Below are 18,763 nucleotides of genomic sequence, written 5' to 3'. Positions count from 1 at the left end.
TCTCATGGGTCCCTGTACGGCCTCCCATTGCTGCTGTCTCCATCGCCACACTCTGCCATGTGCCACTTTCAGGTCTCCTCACACACTGCTGGTGTGTAGAATTTTTTGACATAGGGTGCTGGCAGATTATGGGCCTCCTATAGCTGCTGCCAGGCCCCTAATCTGCCATAGGCCCCTATATACCGCCTCCTCATGCTGCTGCCAGGTCCACAGTGTCTCATGCCATGTGCCACTTTCAGGTCTCCTCACACTGCTGGTGTGTAGAATTTTTTGACATAGGGTGCTGGCAGATTACGGGCCTCCCATAGCTGCTGCCAGGCCCCTAATCTGCCATGGGCCCCTATATACCGCCTCCTCATGCTGCTGCCAGGTCCAGAGTCTGTCATGGGTCCCTGTACGGCCTCCCATTGCTGCTGTCTCCATCGCCACACTCTGCCATGTGCCACTTTCAGGTCTCCTCACACACTGCTGGTGTGTAGAATTTTTTGACATAGGGTGCTGGCAGATTATGGGCCTCCCATAGCTGCTGCCAGGCCCCTAATCTGCCATGGGCCCCTATATACCGCCTCCTCATGCTGCTGCCAGGTCCACAGTGTCTCATGCCATGTGCCACTTTCAGGTCTCCTCACACTGCTGGTGTGTTGAATTTTTTGACATAGGGTGCTGGCAGATTATGGGCCTCCTATAGCTGCTGCCAGGCCCCTAATCTGCCATAGGCCCCTATATACCGCTTCCTCATGCTGCTGCCAGGTCCAGAGTCTGTCATGGGTCCCTGTACGGCCTCCCATTGCTGCTGTCTCCATCGCCACACTCTGCCATGTGCCACTTTCAGGTCTCCTCACACACTGCTGGTGTGTAGAATTTTTTGACATAGGGTGCTGGCAGATTACGGGCCTCCCATTGCTGCTGCCAGGCCCCTAATCTGCCATGGGCCCCTATATACCGCCTCCTCATGCTGCTGCCAGGTCCAGAGTCTGTCATGGGTCCCTGTACGGCCTCCCATTGCTGCTGTCTCCATCGCCACACTCTGCCATGTGCCACTTTCAGGTCTCCTCACACACTGCTGGTGTGTAGAATTTTTTGACATAGGGTGTTGGCAGATTACGGGCCTCCCATTGCTGCTGCCAGGCACGTAATCTGCCATGGGCCCCCGTACCGACTCCTCATGCTGTGACGTTGCAACAAGGTGGAATTCAACCCTACATATGTTAGACCGCCTTTACGAACAGCGAAAGGCCATCACCGATTTCCTGATGTTAAAAGCGGATAAAGGTACTCCCTGTGTAACTTAGATGTCAGCCATTGGCAGCTCATGCGTGACACCTGCACTTGCTCAGGCCCTTTGAGGAGGCCACGCTATTCGTGAGTCGGCAGGACTATGGGATGAACGACGTCATTCCTCTGTTGCACGTCCTGGAACAAATGCTGTTAACAATGGCTGGTCAGGGTGCGGTAGACGTGGCGCACAGATCTCAACGCCACATGACCCCTGTGGGGGCAGGACAGGAAGAAGAGGAGGAGGTAGAGGAGGACATTGGTGCTCAGGAATTATTGAGTGAAATGGGTGGTTTTTCCACTCAGCGGACAGGAGTGGAGGAGCAGGAGCATCTGGTAGAGGAGGAGGAGGAGGAGGAGACAGAGGACCCAGACGCACCGTGGCAGTATGCTGTGGAGATGGAGGCAGGGAGTCCCTCGCATTCCTTGGCACAAATGGCCCATAGCATGCTCGCTTGCTTGCGTAGCGACAGCCGAATAATAACCATCAGACAGAGGGATGACTTTTGGCTGTCCACCTTGTTGGACCCTCGCTACCGTTCAAAAATGGTGGCCTTTTTCACACCTGCTGAGAGGGAGGCCAAAATAACGTACTATAAAAACCACCTATGTAGTCAGCTGGTCTCTGCCTGTCTGCGCCAACGTCCATCCTCAGACACTGTGGGCCCTGTGCGCTCGCGTTCCGCTGCCATGGCAGCAGGGGAGGGGTGGGGTGGTAGGAGCAGTGGCAGCTCCACCAGCAGCGGCTGCCTCAGTCTGCAGTCGATGATGAGTAGCTTTCTTCACCAGCGCAGTGAGGAAACTACTAACCAGCCGCAGCAGCAGCAGCATCAGGTGGACCTGGAGCAGGACCTCAAACAACAGGCTTAGGCCTACTTGGACAGCACCCTGCCAACCGAGGTAGACAATCCCCTTGACTACTGGGCAACGAAACTTGACCTTTGGCCCCAACTAGCTGAATTTGCCCTTGAAAGGCTGTCATGCCCGGCCAGTAGCGTGGCATCGGAGCGCGTGTTTAGTGCGGCAGGAGGTATTGCAACTCCGCGGAGGACACGACTGTCCACCCAAAGTGTGGAGAGACTGACGTTTGTGAAAATGAATCAGGCGTGGATTAGTCTGGATTTCAAACCACCAGTTCCTGACACAACTGACTAAATCCGCCATGAATCATGCCCCAAACATGTGCCACTTTCAGGTCTCCTCACACTGCTGGTGTGTTCCATTTTTTGTCATAGGGTGCTGGCAGATTACGGGCCTCCCATAGCTGCTGCCAGGCCCCTAATCTGCCATGGGCCCCTATACCGCCTCCTCATGCTGCTGCCAAGTCCAGAGTCTCTCATGGGTCCCTGTACGGCCTCCCATTGCTGCTGTCTCCATCGCCACACTCTGCCATGTGCCACTTTCAGATATCCTCACACTGCTGGTGTATTCCATTTTTTGTCATAGGGTGCTGGCAGATTATGGGCCTCCTATAGCTGCTGCCAGGCCCCTAATCTGCCATAGGCCCCTATATACCGCTTCCTCATGCTGCTGCCAGGTCCAGAGTCTCTCATGGGTCCCTGTACGGCCTCCCATTGCTGCTGTCTCCATCGCCACACTCTGCCATGTGCCACTTTCAGGTCTCCTCACACACTGCTGGTGTGTAGAATTTTTTGACATAGGGTGCTGGCAGATTATGGGCCTCCTATAGCTGCTGCCAGGCCCCTAATCTGCCATAGGCCCCTATATACCGCCTCCTCATGCTGCTGCCAGGTCCACAGTGTCTCATGCCATGTGCCACTTTCAGGTCTCCTCACACTGCTGGTGTGTAGAATTTTTTGACATAGGGTGCTGGCAGATTACGGGCCTCCCATAGCTGCTGCCAGGCCCCTAATCTGCCATGGGCCCCCGTACCGACTCCTCATGCTGTGACGTTGCAACAAGGTGGAATTCAACCCTACATATGTTAGACCGCCTTTACGAACAGCGAAAGGCCATCACCGATTTCCTGATGTTAAAAGCGGATAAAGGTACTCCCTGTGTAACTTAGATGTCAGCCATTGGCAGCTCATGCGTGACACCTGCACTTGCTCAGGCCCTTTGAGGAGGCCACGCTATTCGTGAGTCGGCAGGACTATGGGATGAACGACGTCATTCCTCTGTTGCACGTCCTGGAACAAATGCTGTTAACAATGGCTGGTCAGGGTGCGGTAGACGTGGCGCACAGATCTCAACGCCACATGACCCCTGTGGGGGCAGGACAGGAAGAAGAGGAGGAGGTAGAGGAGGACATTGGTGCTCAGGAATTATTGAGTGAAATGGGTGGTTTTTCCACTCAGCGGACAGGAGTGGAGGAGCAGGAGCATCTGGTAGAGGAGGAGGAGGAGGAGGAGACAGAGGACCCAGACGCACCGTGGCAGTATGCTGTGGAGATGGAGGCAGGGAGTCCCTCGCATTCCTTGGCACAAATGGCCCATAGCATGCTCGCTTGCTTGCGTAGCGACAGCCGAATAATAACCATCAGACAGAGGGATGACTTTTGGCTGTCCACCTTGTTGGACCCTCGCTACCGTTCAAAAATGGTGGCCTTTTTCACACCTGCTGAGAGGGAGGCCAAAATAACGTACTATAAAAACCACCTATGTAGTCAGCTGGTCTCTGCCTGTCTGCGCCAACGTCCATCCTCAGACACTGTGGGCCCTGTGCGCTCGCGTTCCGCTGCCATGGCAGCAGGGGAGGGGTGGGGTGGTAGGAGCAGTGGCAGCTCCACCAGCAGCGGCTGCCTCAGTCTGCAGTCGATGATGAGTAGCTTTCTTCACCAGCGCAGTGAGGAAACTACTAACCAGCCGCAGCAGCAGCAGCATCAGGTGGACCTGGAGCAGGACCTCAAACAACAGGCTTAGGCCTACTTGGACAGCACCCTGCCAACCGAGGTAGACAATCCCCTTGACTACTGGGCAACGAAACTTGACCTTTGGCCCCAACTAGCTGAATTTGCCCTTGAAAGGCTGTCATGCCCGGCCAGTAGCGTGGCATCGGAGCGCGTGTTTAGTGCGGCAGGAGGTATTGCAACTCCGCGGAGGACACGACTGTCCACCCAAAGTGTGGAGAGACTGACGTTTGTGAAAATGAATCAGGCGTGGATTAGTCTGGATTTCAAACCACCAGTTCCTGACACAACTGACTAAATCCGCCATGAATCATGCCCCAAACATGTGCCACTTTCAGGTCTCCTCACACTGCTGGTGTGTTCCATTTTTTGTCATAGGGTGCTGGCAGATTACGGGCCTCCCATAGCTGCTGCCAGGCCCCTAATCTGCCATGGGCCCCTATACCGCCTCCTCATGCTGCTGCCAAGTCCAGAGTCTCTCATGGGTCCCTGTACGGCCTCCCATTGCTGCTGTCTCCATCGCCACACTCTGCCATGTGCCACTTTCAGATATCCTCACACTGCTGGTGTATTCCATTTTTTGTCATAGGGTGCTGGCAGATTACGGGCCTCCCATAGCTGCTGCCAGGCCCCTAATCTGCCATGGGCCCCTATACCGCCTCCTCATGCTGCTGCCAGGTCCAGTGTCTGTCATAGGTCCCTGTACGGCCTCCCATTGCTGCTGTCTCCATCGCCACACTCTGCCATGTGCCACTTTCAGGTCTCCTCACACTGCTGGTGGGTTCCATTTTTTGTCATAGGGTGCTGGCAGATTACGGGCCTCCCATAGCTGCTGCCAGGCCCCTAATCTGCCATGGGCCCCCGTACCGACTCCTCATGCTGCTGCCAGGCCCGTAATCTGTCATGGGCCCCTGTTGTCGCTTGTTGGCATATTCCGCTCGTTCAGATGCTCCTTCTCCTGCTACTCCTCTTCACGGATTCCGTCAGCAGTCTTTCTTGGAATCCGTTTCCAAGAGACAACAGTTTGCGAGCACGCACCAGACGGTGCAGAAACTGAACGTCCTCCTGTCCAAGTTGCTGCTGCCAGGCTCGTAATCTGTCATGCGCCCCTGTACCGCCTCCTCATGCTGCTGCCAGGTCCAGAGTGTGTCATGGGCCCCCGTACCGACTCCAAATGCTGCTGCCAGGCCCGTAATCTGTCATGGGCCCCTGTACCGCCTCCCCATGCTGCTGCCAGGTCCAGATTGTGTCATGGGTCCCTGTACGGCCTCCCATTGCTGCTGCCAGGCCCGTAATCTGCCATGGGCCCCCGTACCGACTCCTCATGCTGCTGCCAGGCCCGTAATCTGCCATGGGCCCCTGTACCGCCTCCTCATGCTGCTGCCAGGTCCAGAGTGTGTCATGGGTCCCTGTACGGCCTCCCATTGCTGCTGTCTCTATCGCCACACTCTGCCATGTGCCACTTTCAGGTCTCCTCACACTGCTGGTGGTTTCCATTTTTGTCATAGGGTGCTGTATGGCCTCCCATTGCTGCTGCCTCCACCGCCACACTGTGGCTCCACACTCTGGTTTTGGCCCCGTGACTGCCCAAATGAGTGAAGTGTGCGGTGATTCTAAGATCGACGGCACTCATCTGCATGTCATACTGCCTGACAGTATTATTTCTCTTCCCCAGCAGACTCCAAGGGCATTTAAATTAAAGGTACAGTGTTCAGCACTAATATTAAGTCTCTCTGAAGCCTAGAAACACCCTTTTTTAAGTTAAATTCACAGCGAATATATTCGACTCGAATCGAAATTTTTCTACGAATTCGCCGAATCAGTCGAATCGAATTTTTGAATACTTCGCTCATCTCTAGTTGCCACCTGTGCTATAAGTCCATCTGTCAAATTTTCTTGCTACTAAATATTCCACGATCAACTGTTAGTGGTATTATAACAACAGCAACTCAGCCACGAAGTGGTAGGCCACGTAAAATGACAGAGCAGGGTCAGCGCATGCTGAAGCACACAGTGCGCAGAAATCACCAACCATCTGCAGAGTCAATAGCTAAAGACCTCCAAACTTCATGTGGCCGTCAGATTAGCACAACAACAGTGCGTAGAGAGCTTCATGGAATGGGTTTCCATGGCCGAGCAGCTGTATCCAAGACTTACATCAAGTGCAATGCAAAGCGTCGGATGCAGTGGTGTAAAGTACGCCACCACTAGACTGGACCTTAAAGGTCCCCTATAATTATAAGCAAACATAGATGTTAAATGGGATTAAAAATTATTACGAATATTATGTTTATATATTATGACTGAAAATCTTTGAAAGAATAGATATTAATAATTTATAATAGGGTGTGGATCTCTATCTCCTCATTAAGGCCTCCTGGGGCAAGGGTCCACAAAGTATAACTCCAAAAAGTCTCCCGCTGGCACAAACGCTTAAAACGTTCCGCTGTGTGGAGAGTCCTGGAAATCGATTCTATAACCCAGACAGACAAACTGTTGGTTGATCTCTGGTGTTGTTTGAGGAAGTGTCTGAGAACGCCCCCTCCACTCTATATCACATCCGCCCGGCTCTTGTGGTCCATGCTGGTCATGGATGCTTTGGTTGTTCCAAATAGGACTATGACTGGTTTATCCTGTGACTTTTTGCAGTTGTTTTGCGTTTACCCATATTTTTTGTAGGAGCCTATATGTTGGGTATTGTGTGTTAGGTTTAGAAAAAAGTTGTGCTTTCAGGCCCTCTGCAAGAGAATCAGCCTACTAAAATGCTTCATGATGGATAAAGTAGAGTCTTGAACCACATACACAGTAGACCCACTTGCTGGATATTAATGAGGTCCATGGGCCACAGACCAGTGAAGACACCCTCCCACCTTCAGTAAACATTCATTCTGAAGAGGACTTCTCCATAGGCTTGATGAGTTTGGTAGACTAGGGCTGCTTGGTATGCCCGGTGGAAGCCTTGAAAGGCTTATAGCCCTTGTCCATGGATCCAGGGGAATGAAAAATCTTCTTGTGTCCAGAAAAAGAAGGACCGTGTTTGCGGCGGAGTTACTTCCCCTTCCTGGACTGTGGAAGAAAAGTACTCTTCCCCCTGGTTAGATTCTTGATGTCATCCAGGTTAGCTACGAACAGGCATTTACCTTGGAAGGGCAAATCTGTGAGAGTCTTCTTGGATGTTTTGTCTGCAGACCAATACTTGAGGCACAACATGCGCCTAAGAACCACTGATAAGGAAGAGAGTTTGGAAAGCAAAGGGGCAGCAGCTAAGGATGCATCACGCACAAAATTAAGCCCCTGGACCAACTTGGTCACCAGTTTCAAGTACTGTAAGCTGGAGGAAGTTTTCCACACCCAGGCTATATCGAAGATGCTTAGCCCATTCAGTGAGTGTCTGGGATACCAGGACTGTGGCCGCAGCACCAACCCGGCAATAGTAAACATAGTGTGGGCACTAACCCCAGAAAAGGAATGCCTGCCTTGATGATCGCATAGGAGACCACCACCAGGGTATTTTAATACACAGGGCACCGAGCCACCCCCCCCCCACCAGCAGCCCAAGCTTCCACCATCAGCAGAGCAGGAAGGGGACTACAGGGCCCTCAGACCCTCCAGATAAACTGACCCAGCCAGAACAGGGTGAAGTTAGGGGTGATGGCAAGAAAGGGACCAGGAGATAGACAAAAAGAGGGTCTGGATGGGAGGGGGAGAACCCCGCAGGGCTGGCCATCCCTTGAACTCACACCCACCCTGCACTGTGCCAGGAGGAGAGGGGGGAATCTCTACTTACTGATTTCATAGGAAATACAAGTGATGTGCCATAGACAGAACCTCCTCACCACTCAATGGAGGGGATTGTCAGCCAGGGTAGCGCTGTGACACGGACTCCAGAGCCCGGTCATATGCGCCCCTGTGAGACATTTAACTTGTACGCCTGCCCCAGTCCCAAAAGGGGCTGTGTCGTGGCCAACCCAATGCTTAGCTACAGGTCTACTCTTGCTGGCCAAGCTGGGGTGACCACTGAATCTACGTTATCCAGCCCACTGCTCAGCCTGACTGTTGACTGCAGATCTCCAAAGAAAAAAACCCAGAAAAAAAAACACATGGAACCAAAGGTCCCAGAAGGGAACCATGTCTTTACTCCTGAAACACCAGGGAGAAAAAACTGGTTGGCATATAGCAGAGAGGGGGTTTATACCAGCTAGGACTGCCCATAGGCATTGCCGAGTTTCTTTTTCTGCCTATCGTCCTGCTCCTGTGTCCCAGATGGCAAGAATAAGGAAGCTGTGTGTCCGTTAAAGAGTACCTCTGGTTCCAGCAGTGCAGTTGCCCCCAGAGGATGGGTGGGATTGGTGTCTCGCAGGAATGTAGCAAGTGGGACTGCAGACGGGTCAGTACTGGTGCCAGAGACGTTGTCAATATTGTTAATATGCAGGCAAAAGATCAGTCTAGGCAGCAGGAAAAAAATTTTTGATTAACAGGCTGAGGTCAGTTCAGACAGAAGGCAGAAACATGGTCAATAAACAGGCCAGGGCATGAACAAGAGGTAGGCAAATAGTTGGTCCAGGCAGCAGGCAGAAACATGGTTGAGAAAACAGGCACATATTCGGTAAACAGGACATCCGATATAGGGAAATGGCAAGTAGGCAGACACATGAGAAACATCTTCACCATGCCTTCACTAAAAGTGAAGTATGGTAACAACAGAAATGGTCTTCTATACAGAGGCGAGGTTGTGAGGGACATTGGGGACAATAGGAACGGTGTCATGCCTTGAGTTGTAAATAGACAACTGTAACAGGTATATGAACACTTTTGTACTAGTGAATGGATCTTTTAGTTGACATGTAGGGCTGCATCATTTAGTCGTTATAATCTACACTTTCCACAAGTTGACTGTAGTTGTATAAGCAATCGGGTTTTTGGACTAGACCAGTGTTTCTCAACCTCTTTTCAGTCAAGGCACCCTTTAATATTCCACACAATCTTGAGGCACCCCATGGAAAGATGTAAAGAACTAAAGGAATAGTTTTACACAACACAGCAGCATACACTCATGTAGGACACCCATCATTAGAGGCGATTTAGTTTTACAAAGCGAATACACCTTTGCACACTGGTACTGACTAGTATTCCAACTGGTAAAATTCCACACAATCTTGCGGCACCCCATGCTAAGACGTAAAGAACTAAAGGAATAGTTTTACACAACACAGCAGTATACACTCATGTAGGACACCCAACATTAGAGGCGATTTAGTCTTACAAAGCGAATACACCTTTGCACACTGGTACTGACTAGTATTCCAACATTCCTCTTCTTCTTCGCTCAGCTGAAGTGACCTCAGTGGTGATGGAGAGGGGGCAAAAAAGGATGCAGGTACCCGACATCCTCTTTATCTACCAATCACATCATTCCTTCTTAGGATGCTAGTGGCTGGCCCTTACAGTGCCCAAGGTTGTAATGGTGCACAATAAAACCTTGGGTTTGTGCAACAAAAAGGCAGGCTAAATCCACTTGCTGGTTTGTTGACAATTTTTGGGTAATTTGGGGAAATGTTTTGGCATTTTGCTAAGGCACCCTGGTTGAAAAAGACTGGACTAGACAATGCCTTCCTTGGATTTCCTCTGAGGTGTCTTGGTGGATGATTGAAAGGATGTACAGTATACATCCTACTTATCCTTCCATTTAAGGGTCAAAATTTCTTCATTTCACAAAGTGTCTGACGCTCCCACTTTTCTGCTTTCTGGTGACCAGTCTTTTCGAAGCCCTTACAATGTGGTTGCACTGTGCAAGCTAGAGTTTACTGCAGATAAAGGTGGTGGAAAAGTGATAGGCTGGTATAAGAATTGTCCACATAAAGGATGTATCCCTAATGGAACAGGGGTGATATAAGGTCCCACACAATTTTTCCACTGTTCCCCCTATAGGTTGGGTATCCAGGGGGCTCCAGCTGGCTGTCTTTCCCTTCATAAACCCTGTGGTCCTCTCACAAAGATTGTATAACTTCTCCTTGTATCATGTTTACTGGGTATGTACAGTTTGATGCCCAGACTGCTGGTAAAATAGATAAGGGACTCATCAACAGATATGTTTGTCGGAAGTATAAATCTAAGAAAATTTGCAGGAAAAAAAAATTGATAAGTGGCCTAATTTTATAAAGTTTGTTTTATTCAGGATGCTTTCAGGGAGGGCACAGCGAATGGTCATTGAAGCATAGAAATCTCATATTCATTGCATAGCATGCCCTGGACACAACAGGGGAATACAGTAGCAAATTGTGAATGAAGGGTTGTAGGCCAATAGGAGTGCACTTCATTTTGTTTGTCCCTCACTTAGGGGAAAGCAAAGAAATATTTGAAATTCTTCAACTGTGACAGGCTTCCACTCAAATAAACAGGCATAAGGTGAATGTGGATTATTGATAATGTACTGCTGGGCATACAGATTACATTGGACAACAATTAAATTGAATACATCAGAGAAAAAACTATTTGAATGGGTGCAAAATTTTGTTGCTACCCAAATGACCGGCTGCACTGTAAATGCTGAATTAGAAGGTGGCAATAAAAGGATCTGATAGTGGCTGTGGAATACTACTATAGTACACCTGGATGAAAAGCCAAGTGCAAGTAGTGGGGATTAGCACCAGCCACAAAGGATTACTTTGTAACTGGTGTTAATCCCCACTACTTGTACTTGGCTTTTCATTCAGGTGTACTATTATTATTATACAGGATTTATAAAGCACCAGTTTATGTAGCACGTTGCAATAGATAGCTCATGGAGCTTACAATCTAAAGAAATGGGAGGTGATACAAAAAGTGCTAGCTGCAGGTGATTCAAGTACAGTCCTTAGGTGGAAGCTGGGTAGGCTTCCCTGAAAAAGTGAATTTTCAAAGATCGCCTAAAGGCAGACAGGATGGGGGCTGACCGGACATACTGAGGTAGGGAGTTCCAGAGGAAGGGAGAGGTTCTGGAGAAGTCTTCGAGGTGGGCATGGGGGGAGGTGACAAGGGAGCTAGAGATGTCTTGGGAGGAACAGAGCAGAGGATTTGGACATCTGAGGATGAGGTTGGTGATGTAGCTAGGGGCAGTGTTGTGGATGGCTTTGTACCTTGTGGTATTTTGAATTTTATGCGTTGGGCTAGTGGAAGCCAGTGAAGGGATTGGAAGAGAGGGGCAGCAGTCGCTGATTAGTTGGTAAGGTGTATATGTCTAGCAGCAGCATTCATAAGACTGAAGGGGGATAGCCTGTGTAAAAGGTAGGCCAGTGAGGAGGGAATTACAGTAATTAAGGAGGAATATAACCAAGGCATGGATAAGTTGTTTTGTGGTGTCATTGGTCAGAGAGAGGCAAATTCTGGAAATGTAGAAGTGGTTGAGGCAGAAAGATTTAGCCAGTGATTGGATGTGGGGCCCAAAGGAGAGGTCAGAGTCTAGGATTACACCTAGCACCCTGGCATGTAGGGAGACACCAATGGCTGTGCTGTTAATCTTAATAATAACCTCTTCACGCCAGCCGAACGCAAATGTGCGGGCTCCCGGCGTCTGGGCCTAGATGCCAAGCACCCGCACATTTACGTTCCATTAAAACAGAACATATGTTCTGAGAGCGCACACCCTGCACACGTCTGGTACTCATGGAAAGGTCCCAATGTCTTCTTTCGATCGGGACCTTTCCCGATCATGTGACCGCCGTGTCACGGTGGTCACATGACTCTAAACCAGCTTCTGAAACTCTTAAAGGGCTGGGAGGCGCTGGCATGATGGGGTTAAAGTCATGAGTGGGGGATCAGGGAGGAGGAAATATTACAAGCTTGATTTTAAAAAGATTGAGCTTGAGGAAGTGGTGTGACCTTCATACTGATATTTCACTCAGTAGATTTGTGATACGTGAGATCGAGGGGGTGAGCTGCGGAGTGGAGAGATAGGTCTGGGTGTCAGTGTAAAGGTGGTATTGAAAGCCATGGGAGGTTATCAATTGGCCCAGGGAGGAGGTGTAGAGAGAGAAAAGAAGGGGCCTAAGGACAGAGGCTTGGGGTACCCCAACAGGAAGAGGAGCAGAAGAGTTGGTGTTGTATGTGACGCTGAAAGTGAGCTGAGAAAAGGTAAGAGGACCAAGAAAGACCAGAGTCACAGAGGCCAAGGGAGTGCAGTTTACAGAGAAGGAGCAGGAGATCAACTGTGTCAAAGGCAGCGGGAAAGCTCTAAGAGTAGCAGTTAGTAGGTCATGAGGTTTAGAAGGGCAGTTTCAGAAGAATGTTGTGATTGGAAGCTAGACTGTAAGGGATCAAGAAGGTTGTCGCTGAGGTGGCAACTCATACGATTGTGGACGAGGTGCTCAAGAAGCTTGGAGACATATGGAAACAGGGAGATGGGTCTTACGTTATTCAAGCAAGTGGGTCCAGCGAGGGTTTTTTTTAAGTGTATGGATAACCAGTGTAGGTTTGAGCGGGGAGGGAAAGGTGCCCGCAGAGAGGGAGAGGTTGAAGATATGAGTTAGAGACTGATAGAGCAGGAAGGAGGCTGCAATAATTGAGGGGACAGAATCCAGAGGACAGGCAATCTCCTGGGAAGCAAGTCAGTGGGTGAAGGCAGTGGGGGATGAAGTAAGGAATTAAGGGTAAAAAAAGAGTTGATGAGGATTAGATGAGAAGGTTTTGGTGAGATTGCTGTAGTAGGTTTGTTTAGCAGCATGGAGGCTGGAGTTGTAATTGAGAGGGGCAGATTTGGTGAAGTCTTGCAGGGATTTAGTTTTACGCCATGCTCGCTCAAGAGCACAGCAGTGTCTCTTGAGACTTCAGGTGTTGGGGGGGGGGGCTGGTTTTGCATGTAGAGAGAGAGGAGCAAGTGTGTCTAGGGAGGATGATAGTAAGTTGTTGTAGGCAGATTTGGCCAGGTCTAGGCAGGACAGGGATGACATTTTATCATAAAGGCAGGTAGCAGAGTGAAGGGAAGGGCTGAGAAGGCGGAGGTTTCTGTGGGTAACAGTTTGCTGGTTGGAGGCATGGAAGGTAGGAGACAGGGAGAGTATGAAGCTGATAAAGTTGTGATCAGAGAGGGGAAAAGGGGTGTTAGAGAGTTTACAGGGAGTGCATAGATGGGAGAATACAAGGTTGAGGGTGTTGCCATTAGAGTGGTGGTTTGTGTCCATTGTATTAGGTTAGTTGTCAAGAAAGCATGATACTCAAACAGGAGGAGAAAAAGACTAATACAGTGCACTTCAAAAGAGCAGAGGGACAGAGAGGGAGGTGTAGGAAGAACCTGGAAAGTGCTTTGTGGGATAAGAAATCCAACTCCGCCCCCTTTCCATCCACTGGGTCTGGGTGAGTCCAGGAGGAAGCCACCGTGTGAGAGGGCTGCTATGTAGACGGCGTCAGATTCCTGAAGCCAGGTCTTGGTAATGGAATTAGGTTGAGGGAGTGGCAGAGGAAGAGGTCATTGACAGAGGAAAGTTTGTTAAAGATTGATTGGGCATTCCAGGGGCCACACGCTACTGGTGCTCGCTACTTCACCAGGCTGTACAGCACTGCTGGTGGTGATTGCCTGCTGCTGTTCAGAATGCCTCACTCTTTTTGTAGAGACCCTTTCCTCTATATTGGTTACTGAACCACTGCTCCACACCTGTTCACATTCAGAATCTGAGACTGCAGCTCTCATGTCATGCCAAGAATCTGAAAGGCCCCCTTGCTTATGTACATTTTTGGACATGGCATTCAGGTGACACTGTATTGGTATAACAATGACCAGGTACTGTTGTGATGGTGAAACTGGTACAGATGTTGATGGCTGCATTGGCGAGATGGTCAGGTACTGTTGTGACAAGGCCACTGATATAGGTGTTGATGGCTGCCCTGCAACACTTGGAGAGATGTTGCTAGTAGTGAGTAGGTTTTCACAGTAAGAGTAAAGTCAGACCAAGGCACAGATTGCTCTCCTCACACTGCACTGTGGGAGGAGAGCAGATGGCTGCAACAAGCAGCCTGTGTTTACATTTGTGATTGTTTTAATTGGTCACAGTGATCACATGGTACAGGGCCAATAAAATTGGCCCTGTAACCTGATCGGCAATCCACTGTGCCCAAGGGAGCTTGTGGGCACATAAGCTGCTAGAGATTGAGGACCTACGGGTTCGTCCTCCTAGATTAGTACTCGTCTCGCCCAGTCATAAAAGGTTAGTGGCTAATTAAACCATCACTCACACTAGTGGATACACAAGAGCATTCCATCAAAGCTAGCCATAGAAGGCTCAAGTGTCAGTCAATTCCATTTGAATTGGCTAAAAATTTGAGACATGGCTTTGTCAGCACCACTTGGTTCGACTGAAGTAGATTGAAGGAACTGGGTGGAAAACTGTCAGTCAAGCAGTGACTTCATCCTATCAGATGCAGTCACTGTTTCAGTATTCAAATAGCCATGCGTACAATGGCTGATTTAACACCAGTACAGATTCCTCCATCTGTGCCGATTAGCATGAATCGAGGAATGTATCCATTTTCTCTCGTTCAGAGTGCTGAATAAGAGAAGTCTTTATGTGTATATCTAGCTCTAATTTCTTGCATGCAGTGTTCCACCCATGTGTGGAATTCTGGCCCCCCCCAAAAAAACCCAAAAACATACCAAACAAGAAGCTGAAACAGCTGCTGCATTCATGCAACTCCCAGCCAAATGCACCACTCAGCTCTTTTCAGTACAGCCATTTGAAGGTAGTTTAGCATCGGTCATAACCTCCTGCCAAAATGCCCATAAACTTCAACAGCATGAAGCAGCTCTAAAATTCAACTCTATATACACCAACATTTTGTTTCAAGGGACTTTCATATTATTTCAGAATTTCTTACTGGCATTACTTCACTACACTTACAGAAGATTTTATACCACATTTATGTTAGATATCTATACAATATACTCACATACATGAAGAGATACAAAAAAAACAAACATGACAGAGGCAAGTTATCACCAACTTAGATTTTATTCAGTCATGATGTACCAGAAAGGAACAAAATACACATTGGTATGTCTGACAAGAAGCTGTGGCTGTACAAAACTGGTGGCCTTTCACAGCAGTCACTGGTAACAGCAATGGGAAAAAAAGCTTGCATTTCATAAATGGAGACACCTCACATTTTAAATAGTAAAGAAAAATCCAACTCCAGGTTTATGTGAATGAGATTGTCCTGGCTGTTAAATATTCTGTAACTAGGATCAGTTATACTGACCCAGTTAAGTGAATCACTGCTGCATCTGGGTGAGTAATGGGAAAAATGTTCACAGTATTCATCCAGGAATTTCTGATTAATATCCAGGTATGGATTTTATTGCATGAAAAAAATGTAGTCGTCACTACTACAGTGATTGCCAGTCATTCAGGGCCTGTGCAGGGCAGCTGCTTTTTTGCATAATGAACACAATGTGGCTCTCTCGTCCATGATATGAGAATGCCTTGTATTTTTTTCAGTGAATACAAGGTCTTGTTTGGAAGAAATAGAGATTGTGACCACACCTCTCCACCGCGTCCAATCAGAAAACACCTTGTATTCCTTGAATAAAAATACCAGGGGTTCTCTGAATGTCAGCTGTGCCAAGCAAGCGACCCCCTGTGTCCACCAAGCTGTGGGACAAACCCTGGCGATCACTGCAGTAGTAACAACTACTAAAGTGAATCTCTGCTTCCACAGCAGTTCCACATTTATGAAACATGCATTGATCCATGCTGCGACAATTAATCCATACCTGAAGTTCAGCATTAATGAAGTGAGGGATGAAAAGGATAGTGTGCTGGCAAGTCTATTCTACACAAGATGCTACAGAAAGAAAAAAAATGAAACAAAAAAAGGTGTTAAGCGCCATTGATTTATTGCAGCGTTACCATTTTATCTAAGGAAGTGTATGTATGTATGTATATATATATATATATATATATATATATATATATATAGTCTATATCTCTCTCAAATTAAATTTGACAAAAAGATATGTGGCCTGTGTGAGGTGACTACAATCAATGAAGGCCAAAATGCATATTCACAGTTTTAACTTGGAATAAACCAATGCTGTATCCAGTAGATCTTGAAAATGTAAGAGTTTACACATTATGTACACATTTCATACACGATTACTAATTCAAGTATCTCATGAGGTCCTCGCACATCAGAATCGATTGCCACTTTGCCATGCAGAAATCTTTGTGACAGGCAGGGCTTTTTTATTCTGATTATCGGCAATAACTTAACTGTGGTCTTAGTTCTTGGCAATTAATTACATTGAAGAATAGAAAACACCATACATATTTTCTGATTTAATATACAATACTTAATATCCTGACAGCTCCGTTAGTCTTTTTTTTTTTAATTAATACAAAATACTTAAAACCATAAAACTGCTACTAACTGAAGCCACAGCGGTGCATCTGTGTTTTTTTTAAAAAGTGCTTAAGCACCACTATTCAATAATTATAGTAGGGGCTGATTTGCAATTCTTCAAAAAAGCTAAATAAAGCACTGTATACCCTGTGTGATATAGTGTTTTAAAAAAGAAAAAATACATAAAAAACACCATAGCTACAAGTCAGCATATGCCTAGGCTTTTGATCATTTGACCTACATTAGAGGGTAGCTGAAATGCATTCTCCAGCAAAGAGCACAATTTGGTTTTAAATCTGAATAGTAGTGCAATATTTGGATCTACCTTCAGGGAACAAATTCTAGATGTGGCTCACCTAGTAGAAACAGTAGGTGCAAGTGGGAGTAACTTAAGAAAAAGGGTGTGAATTTCCATCAAATGCCTAAACTCTTTATAGCATAACTTTAGTGTACTTTTAAAAAATGTACATAAAGGGGACTTTTTTTCCCATTGCAGAAGAGACCTATGTCTCTTCTGCAATAAAAGGCTTTACCTTTGTCCTTGAAAACTTGTTAAACAGGCATCTAACATGTGCAGAGATGATTGAAATGCATTAAATGCTTGAATGAAGCTATGCGTGTCTATACAGTACAAAGTTATAAGTGCCATTTTTTAACTACCACATTAGTAGACTTTAGTGGTCCATACGCGCATGGCTTGTGCAGATTAAATTTTTCATTGTATAAACTATTACAGTTTAGGCTTTATTGCTTGCTAACATATCAGACTCCTGCCTTTTCTTTTGTAGGCACCACGGGTCTGACTACATTTGCATAAAAAGGGTTCCTCCAGAAAATGTTGCATATATATAGAACAATAATAATAAAAAATTAAAAAAAAATTAAGTATATATGTATATGCACCTCTTAATATATACATAAAAATAAGTAGAAAAAAGAAAAACAAAAACGAACACTGATATCTGTATATACAAAAAAAACAAAAAAAAATACGTTGATACCCAAAATTGACCAAGACTTCAGGCTGTAAGCAAATGGTTGAGGTTCCAAGTTCCTGAGAAATTGGACAGTCAGGGTAGATGGCCATTGCCTGAACTTGTGTTTTTGCACAGCTTTGTTTACATCAAGTTAACCCCTTGTCAAGTATGCCTTCCAGCATACAAATGTCTTAGCTGGAACTGAACAGAGTCTCACTACATGAGTGCTCTGTGTCCATGGCAATTTGTCTAATTACCAGCACGACTACAACTGTTCAGCCACTCAAGACTTGTATAGTCCCAGTAACAGCCAAAGACTTTGATGCTAATGTATCAACTCATCTACGTTCAAGTTTAGTGAGGACAATACTCCCTAGACATTGAAATATATACAAAGTATGTACGATAGAAACTGCTAGCTGCACAAAGGAATTTTCAAGTTCTGCAATTAAACATTTACACCGTGAGATACTTATGTCAGAATTGGCCCCTGAGAACCATTATCTCATTTGTTTTCACAAAAAAAAAAATCTCATAAAAGTACTTGTGTGATCACTTTATGCAAGTAGCTGCATTCCTAGATAATAAATGAAAGCAGTAGTACCAAATAACCACAAGAGATTGACAAGCATCCAAATACAATATTTGGAGCTGGCCAAAACACACTTCAACATTTCAGATTCACTAACTTTTCTGACCTACAAATATCCATCTTATTACTACCCATGTAGAAATGACCCATTCAAAGACCAAATTTGAAAAAGGGAATGTTAATCAATATACATCTCCCTTACTAAACCATCTACTCCGGTGTTGTCACTGTAGAAAAAAAGTGCTATTCAGCTAAACAAATGGTGCAAATGTTTGTGGAAAAGTGCCAAAAAACAGACTAGGGGAACCTACAACAAAAGACTGAAGAGGGAACGAGACCCACTTAATCCAGTGCTAAGAGAAAGCTTTCCAACAAAGTTTGTCTGAATATCCCAAAGTGAAAACACCATCATAGCAAAAGCCATTCTGTCATCAAGTTTTAGTCCTGTGGAACGCTTCAGTTACTGGGTCGTTAAACTGTTAAACTGTGCAAACTCTAGAACAGCTTCTCCGACACCAAGGAAGTACACAACTTGTGCTATTCCGAAGAGAGGAGCAATGACCAAGGCACGACACCCTGATCCCTTCAGAAATGCAGATGGACCCTCTTTCACCCAAATGTTCCTGTAAAGAGAGGGAAAAATGAAACCAAATTAAGTAAAAAGTAATCCTCATGAGGAAGGTT

The 18,763-nt window shown here is 46.9% G+C and overlaps 1 protein-coding gene across 2 annotated transcripts in view; it reads right to left on the bottom strand.

The window, feature by feature from the left end:
- Positions 1-15,101: 15,101 nt before the first annotated feature.
- The window catches only part of LOC149469947 (mitochondrial glutamate carrier 1-like), a 29,951-nt gene continuing 26,289 nt past the window's right edge, over positions 15,102-18,763 (bottom strand). For both annotated transcript variants that reach the window (XM_089668127.1, XM_089668136.1), the window contains one exon: positions 15,102-18,702. In XM_089668127.1, coding sequence (XP_089524253.1) covers positions 18,540-18,702 — 163 coding nt within the window. In that variant the 3' untranslated portion in view covers positions 15,102-18,539. The remainder of the gene's footprint in view (positions 18,703-18,763) is intronic.

Source organism: Staurois parvus, unplaced genomic scaffold (assembly GCF_062004578.1).
Source record: "Staurois parvus isolate SC_StPar_1 unplaced genomic scaffold, SC_StPar_1.0 ptg000056l, whole genome shotgun sequence".
NCBI lineage: Eukaryota > Metazoa > Chordata > Amphibia > Anura > Ranidae > Staurois > Staurois parvus.
The sequence above is the reverse complement of the archived record's forward strand: the minus strand, read 5'-3'. Positions and strand labels throughout refer to the sequence as shown.